General features: G+C 44.6%; 1 protein-coding gene across 1 annotated transcript in view; it reads left to right on the forward strand.

The window, feature by feature from the left end:
- Window positions 1-1,329: 1,329 nt before the first annotated feature.
- Window positions 1,330-7,966, forward strand: part of ctsc (cathepsin C) — a 14,759-nt gene continuing 8,122 nt past the window's right edge. The window contains exons 1-2 of the mRNA XM_063204755.1: window positions 1,330-1,484; window positions 1,913-2,130. Coding sequence (XP_063060825.1) covers window positions 1,962-2,130 — 169 coding nt within the window. The 5' untranslated portion in view covers window positions 1,330-1,484; window positions 1,913-1,961. The remainder of the gene's footprint in view (window positions 1,485-1,912; window positions 2,131-7,966) is intronic.

Genomic DNA, 7,966 nt, shown 5'->3' on the forward strand with positions numbered 1-7,966 from the left:
TGCATCTAAAAAAACTGGGTCAGGACCCCCAGATCCGCCCTCCAAATATTGTCCTCAAGTCAGACGCAAAGTGTCCTGGTTTCAGACTACAAAAATCTGGTCACCCAACACTAGGGTTGCCAACTGTCAATGAAAAAAATACGGGACATTTCATCGTGCCGGGGGTCTGGGGGTTGTCCCCCAGAAAAATTAGCATTTCTTAGATGTAATTTCTTGCATTTTAACGTCCTGTGTCCCGTTTCAGTTCAATACGGAACCCGTACTTTTATCTCTAAATACAGGACGATTCCGTATTTCAAGGGACGGTTGGCAACCCTACCCATCACTCTTGTGCAGGGCCGGATTAACGCACAGGCTAGATATGGCTGCAGCCTAGGGGCCCTCACTTGCCAGGGGCCCCCCTGACTGGACAAAAGTGAAAAATTGCAGAATTGTGACAATATGTGATATTGAAAAAACTCATCTGTCGTGTTGAGTGCAGTTGGTATACTTGGTACCCTTAATTCCTAGCTCCTAAGCATGACACTGTCTATGTACATCTTTCACGAAATTTGCCTTCCGGGGGCCCCAAAGCAGCCTGTAGCCTAGGGGCCCCAGGCCATCATAATCCGGCCCTGCTCTTGTGGGATTGTGGAGGGGGCCCCAGGCCATCTTAATCCGGCCCTGCTCTTGTGGGATTGTGGAGGCGTCGACTCGTCTCTTGCAAGAAGAGAAACCTCAGCAGGCGACTTCAGACATTGAGGAAGTGAAGTGTAGCCTATCACATGACACACACACACACACACACACGCACGCACACACACAAACACACACACACACAATGACTCAGTTCAAATCACAACCATCAGCTGCCGCGCCGCGAGCTTCCTCATTTTTGGTCGCTTTTTTGTCTTTCACAAGAGTGTATGTGTTGGTTAAAGCTTTCAGTGACACACACACACCGAAACACAACCTGCTGGGTGAGCGTGCGACGTGCGGACTGGCGGAGATTGACAGAATGAGGACAATCAAGTGTGCACACGGACACACACACACACACACACCTTTTTTTTTTTGGCAAGCCATAGCCTAGTGCTTCACAAAAAAGAAAAATAGAGAAAGGAAACAAGAAAGAATTAGAGTCAGAGAGAATTAAAACATGTGTAAGTAATTAGACTAAAAAGGAATAAACAACAACAACAACAACAACAATAATAATAATAATATTTAAAAAAAAAAAAAAACATTTCATTTAGAGCTGCTCAGCTGTTCCATTTCAGTAATCACTTCCGCAATTGGGCGCTGGTCATGTGACCACTGAAGGTCATATGACTAACGGGAAGCACAACAAGGAGGGGATCCCCAACGCGGCGCGGAGAGCGGAGCAGAGTGCACTGCAGGCCGAAAGTCAACCGAGTCAACCCCGAGCCAGCTGAGCAGCGCAGTGGAGGCCGAGTGAAGGACAACCAGCCGGGAGGGGAAATAGGACTTCGGACCACCGTTAGGTAACGCCAGAGACTGGACAATATATAATACTAAATAGCTAGCCAACTATCAGTAGAATCTCTGGTAACGCACAGAGTAAACACCAGTCAACTGGCCAAATGCTGGTGAATTTTTAGTTTGGCGTGTAGAAATGACCAACTTGGGCTACTAGACATTTTGATTAATTAGTGTGTGCTAGTAAGATTAAGATTTTGTCTGGTGAAGAAAATACCGGTAGTTAATTTAGAGCCCTGCGCACAGCACAGCTCGTGTTGTTCACGGAAGCAGACGGTTGTTGTTTAGTTTCCCCAGCGCTGTTTGTCTTCCCCGGTTTCAAGTCAAGTCAAGGCATGTCAAGGTTACTTTATTGTCAACAATCTATGTAACAGATTTAGCACAGAAGCTTCACGTTGCATTTGACCAGACTGTTGCTGTGTTCTCTCCCTAGCGCAATTGTCTTCCCTGTTGTAAAGACAGCTAGACGGAAGTAAGTGGCGATGAGAGGGCGCGTGGGGTTACTGCTTTGTGCGTGTGTGCTCGCGCTGTGGACGGACTGCGCGAGGGCCGACACCCCCGCCAACTGCTCCTTCGAAGACCTGCTGGGCACGTGGGTGTTCCAGGTGTCGGAGGGAGGCAAAGACAAGAGCGTCAACTGCTCAGAATCAGGTAACGCACACGCACACACTCTTTCTCTCTCTCTCTCTCTCTCTCTCTCTCTTTCTTTCTTTCTCTCTCTCCTCTCTCCTCTCTCTGTCTCTTTCTCTCTCTCTCTCTCTCTCTCGTCTCTCTCTCTCTCTCTCTCTCTCTCTCTCTCTCTCTCTCTCTCTCTCTCTCCTTTTTTCTGTGTGAGGTGTTTAGTCAGAGATTCTTAAAGTATAGAGATACCAGTGTAATAGGTTGCTATGGGCACCTAATATGACCAGGTTCCGGTCTGCCTAAAGGAGCGAGTCATAATGCTCCTAGCATTGAATAGAACAGTCCTCGGGTCTGCCTAAGTCTGCCTAAAGGGGGATTTCCCCCCACTCCCCCTTGCAATAATAGAACCCGGAAACAATGGGCCAATGGAACCTCTCTCTCTCTCCTCTTTGTTCTGTGTGAGGTGTTTAGTTGTGTTGGTGCTGGGCAGGTGAAGTGGCCTTAAGGGGGGTTTAGAGTCGCGCGTTCGCGGGGGTTCTGCACAGAGAATGAGCCACAGCGCCCCCCTGTGCAGCGACAAAACGACCCCTGGCTGCAGTACACGCATGTTTCTCCCAGGCTGAAATGTCCGTGAGCTGAGCTATGCTTGAAGACGGTGATTGGTCAATGCGCTTACGGCAGTCCGGGGGGAACTCAGCCCTGATAGGTCAGTTGTGTTCTATTCTTCTACCCTACCGCGGAGGTTTGAAGGAAAACGAAAAACACGATGCAGATGACTTGGCAGGAAATCACTGGAGTTTACTTGACAGGGAGAAGAGAAACTGTTTTTTATTTCAGTAGTACAACTTCCAAAAAATCAATTAGAAATATCCATAAAAGGCCATCATGGAAATGATATGTTTGTAGTGTGGTAGTAGCAAAGAAGCCTCTTTGTTCTTTTGTAGTGTGGCAGCTAGCTCATTAAAAAAGGGTTCGCTAATGTCCTGTAGAGTTTGAATGGGTTTGGCTGACAGTTGCTAAGCTAGCTGTTAATTAGATAGGCTATCTATTGTATTTAAAAATGGCTTTTGTTTCATTTAACCACCTCAACTGTAAAACATGAATAAAGAGAGACTCTTGTATGCTATCATCCATGTCTAATTACGCCACAACTTTTTAAATTAATAGCAAGAAGCCTCTTTGTTGATACAGTATATAGTACAAGTAGTGTGGCTAGCTAGCTTCTAAAACAGGGTTCGCTAATGTCCTGTAGAGTTTGAATGGGTTTTGCTAAGCTAGCTGTTAATATGGCCATTAGATGTATTGTATTTAAAACGGCTTTTGTTTGGCATTTTAACCACCTGAACTGTAAAACATGAATAAAGAGAGAATCTTGTATGCTATCATTCATGTCTAATTACGCCACAACTTTTTAAATTAATAGCAAGAAGCCTCTTTGTTAGTGGTAGAATTACGTTTCAGGTGGCTAGTCAACTAGCTTTGAGTTTGTAATGACTGATTTAGCTGGCTAGCTACTACTAGGCCCCAGGTGTGAATGGCCATTCATGCTGTCTATTGTCTTTTAAAATGGCGTTTGTCTTGCATTTAATCTCATGTAGTACTTGACCAAAAATAAACTGATGTTGTACCATCTAATTATGCCCCAACTTTTAGAAGTAGGCTACTAGTGGAATATTACGTTTTACATAGCCAGCTGATTAGCTTTGTGATTCATTCTAGGGACTGGGCTCAACTGAATGAGTTAGTTCGCCCCCTGTTGTCACGGAGGTGAATTGACGTCATTAAAATCTCCTCCTCCCTCCCCCCTTGTCCCACTCTTGAATTTTCGGCGGGAAAAAAAACACCACGCCCTTTCGCACGCATTCGCATGTAGGTCGACTATGAGGCAATACCCCCCGCTGACAGTACGTCTATGCTTTACCCCGCAATCGGCACCGCGTGACTATGCATCAGCCTTAACTCTAGTGCAGGCAGAGCAGGTGTGGGGACCCTTCATCATTCAGGGGCCCACTTCAAATTCCCCCAGGGGCCCTGAAAGTCCTCCAAGGGTCGTACTATGAACACAAAGCAGGATTTCCCCTTAAGTACTTTAGGCCTACATTGAATACCTCCACCCTCTCTACAGTATTGAATTGCAAATGTAATTTCCTTTAAGGATTCCTTTACAAAACATGCCATATTTCAAATGAAGCATAACTGCATAACATTAAAATGATGTCGGGGGCGGGTAAGACTGCTTCAGGAGTATCGTCCCCCCAGCCCCAGATCAAATGCACAAACCGCGTTTGAAGATCTGTCGGTTTCACTTCTCACTTCACACATCATAGACACACACACACACACACACACACACACACACACACACACACACCCCTACCTCCATGTGCACTGTAGTCTAGAGTGTGGGCCTAGTGTTGAGTGTGTGTCTTGATGCGCTCTGTGTGTGTGTGTGCGCAGGGGCGCCTGCAGACTTGACCAGTAAGGTACGCACCAACTCCCCCCCCCCAAAAAAAAAAAAAACACCGGAGAAATGACAGCGGACGATGACACCGGAGGAGAGAAAAAAACATAGGATTGGAGTATAGTCAGTATGTCTGGGGTGGTTTTCTTTATCAGTCGTCAATTTTTCTTATTACTTTAGGCTAGGAAACAAGGTAACTTGTTGACGTTGACAAGGTGTTGGCCTATGCGGTTTTGAAAACCTTTTGGCTACATTGGCGTTTCACTTCTTTGGGTGCAGCCATGCATACGCTTACTTTTTTAAACTGCGACATTGAACTGCAGCGACTTCCCCGACTAGAACTATGCTACTACGAAGGCCTGCATGCACTTGTGTTCTCTCTCGTGCATGGGAATGAAACAAGTAGGCTATGGCAGACGCCATATCATTAGATACAACTTTTCAAGCGTTAAACTTATTGACTCGGGTAGAAAGTTGGCGCAGAGGTGTCTGCTGCAGCATGATGAATGAAGTTCACGTCACAATGGCTGAGCTGGGACCATAAAAAGCCCGGGCACGTTGTGCAAGAAAAGGCAGAAAGCGACTACATCAGCCTGTTAACCCACCGGGGAGTGCACTGAATGTTAGTCCAGGCTGATAAGAAATGCGCAATAGAGACAGAGCACAAGAGAACCACCGACGCACTCGCACACAAATCGCAGAATGCTGTTCATGTCAGCAAACAGGAAAACGTGCGCAATAAGCATTAGAAAACACCCAAACTGCATGTCATCAAAACATGCAGAATTGCTTTAGAACTAATGCTTTCCCGAACATAATGTATTTGCGTAGCACACATAGCTAACCAGCTGTCAGTGCTGCCGTCCGAAGCTAGTAGGCTACAAAGCAAAGTTCCGTACCTCTCATAAAACCGTCTCTGTAAAGCCACAATACACAGAACGGTAACTAAAATACTTTAGGAAATATGACACCAGAAGCAAAGTACCCTATAATATTTGCCGCGGCGGGCTCAGTGATGAATGAAACAGCTTAGCCTACCTGTACTGCTACCATCCAATGCCTTCTTCCTAGCCCACATGACAACTGGATTTTGGCTACAATTGAAACTTGTCACTTTCAAGACATCAACTTCGGTTATTTGATTTTTCTGCCATCAGCGACGCCACGACATAGGATATGTGTTATTCCAAGATGGAAATGGAGAGCTGTCTTTGCAAACTAGAACTACGAGACTTAAATTTGCGGGCTATGTCTGACTGGAGGTAGCCGCTCAAGTTAGAATTCCGCTGATGGAACTAGAACTTGTTACTGTATCTTTTTTCAGGAGCGCACGAGTTTTACGCACAGAAGCAAAAAGCAGGCTATCTGCCTTTGTAAATTAATGGTGTCCAACCATAGTCTGAACTTTAATTTGCTTCATGCTGCTTCTTGTCATATAATATGCTGCATTGTGACAACATTCATAGAAGACACATTAGGCGTAATATTTATAAAAAAAAAAACAAAAAAAAACTTCCTCCACTGGTGAAGGTACGCACAGTGCGTACGGCCGTACGGCTCCAGGCGCCCTTGTGTGTGTGTGTGTTGAGTGTGTGCCTTGATGCGCTCTGTGGCTGTGGAAGAAATGTGTGGTGTCCTTCAGTGCTTACAGATGCTTTTGCTTACTGTAACTTTGAAAAACATGACATTTCAAAACTATTTTTTGAAAAGTGAATGCATGAAAGCCAAGCAAAAAAAATAATTTCCAAAAAAAGTCTTTTTTTGCATTTACAGTAGGCCAGCAAAAGTATCCGTTGCAATGCAGGACATGTTGGAAGTCTTTGACCCGTGTGTGTGTGTGTGTGTGTGTGTGTGTGTGTGTGTGTGTGTGTGTGTGTGTGTGTGTGTGGGTGTGTGTGTGTGTGCGCAGTAGACGCAGCAGTCAAGAGTGTATCTACAATACAGTACAATTGTACTTTATTACAATACCATAGAACTTTGGACTTGGCGAAGCGAACAGCCCTTCGGCTGCTCCGTCGGGCTGTTTAGAACGTTCCGTCTCATCCATTATTTCCCTTCATATCGGGACACCTTGTCGGCTGCTATTCCATACACACCACAGTGCTTTATTACAATACGATAGAACTTTATTACAATACAATAGTACTTTATTGTCAGTTTGCACTGAAATGTATTTTGCATCCCTGAGCAAGACTCATTGCATGTCTGGCACGGCATGTTTGTTGTAGGGTATTAATCATGTGTGTGTATATATGTGTGTGTGCGCACGTGCGTGTGTGTGTGTGTGTGTGTTGCAGGCGGGGGTGTGAAGATTCTATATGTGTCTCTTGTTCTCTGACTGTGGACGACGTGTGTGTGTGTGTGTTAGGGGTGGGCGGTATGGACGGTATACTATCGTAAAAGGTATTTTTTCCACCAAGGTATGGATTTTGGCCATACCGTTCTACCGTGATATAGCGCATTGCATCCTGCAGATGGCAGTATAGACAACGTTTTGAACATCCACCCGACTGACTGCCTCAAGTTGTAGCAATGTGGTTGTAGAAAACAGCAGCACAATAATTTCCTTTGAATAAGCTTCAAGTGTAAAATGTATGGTTAGTGTAGTGAACTATTGTTTGAAATGGTATGTGATGGAAACACATTTCGATTCTGGACTCCACAATTTAATGTATAGGGTACGAAATGCAAGCTAACTAGCTAACAGCCCAAGTCATTCATGTCTATGCTGGCGTCTGACAAAATAAATGTGCTTAATGTGCTAACATTGGTTGCCTTACATTTAACACATTGCGCCAGCCGTAACAGCTGTATGTTACTGTTCCCCGTTGAGATAATATCATTCATGATATCTGACTGGGTGTCAGTAACTAAAATGACTGTTCACTGTTTAAAATGTGGCGTTAGCGATTTCGCTAACGTTAGCACGCTAACCGCTGGTGCAGTGAAAGCTGCCATTGCCATTCAAATGCATTGGTTCTGCAATGCATTGCTAGCTGCCTCATGTCAAAGTTCGTTTTTCTTAACTTAAACAATAACAGCTTAAACCATTAGGCTTGGCATAATCACAGATGCAAGCACACATTTCAAAATTACCATAAACAACTCCAGAAATAGAAAAAAAGGTGTAATGAACGATGTATTGGATACAAACCACGTTCAGTTATATTTACTCTCAATGTGTTCAGTTTGACACCCCTCCCTCCCTTTTCCCCCTCTCTACCGTAGTTTAACCCCTTCGACACTTGGTGAAATTGACAGTGTTCTATTGGGTAGCATTGCATTGCATTGCAAAATGCATTTTACATAGGCAAGTTTTTGTTTTTTTTAATGTAATGGCAAGAATTCACACATACAGTATATGAAAGGACTTTGTGTCATTTCCAAAAATCAAATGCAAATGTT

This window comes from Engraulis encrasicolus, chromosome 8 (genome assembly GCF_034702125.1).
Source record: "Engraulis encrasicolus isolate BLACKSEA-1 chromosome 8, IST_EnEncr_1.0, whole genome shotgun sequence".
Taxonomy (NCBI): Eukaryota; Metazoa; Chordata; class Actinopteri; order Clupeiformes; family Engraulidae; genus Engraulis; species Engraulis encrasicolus.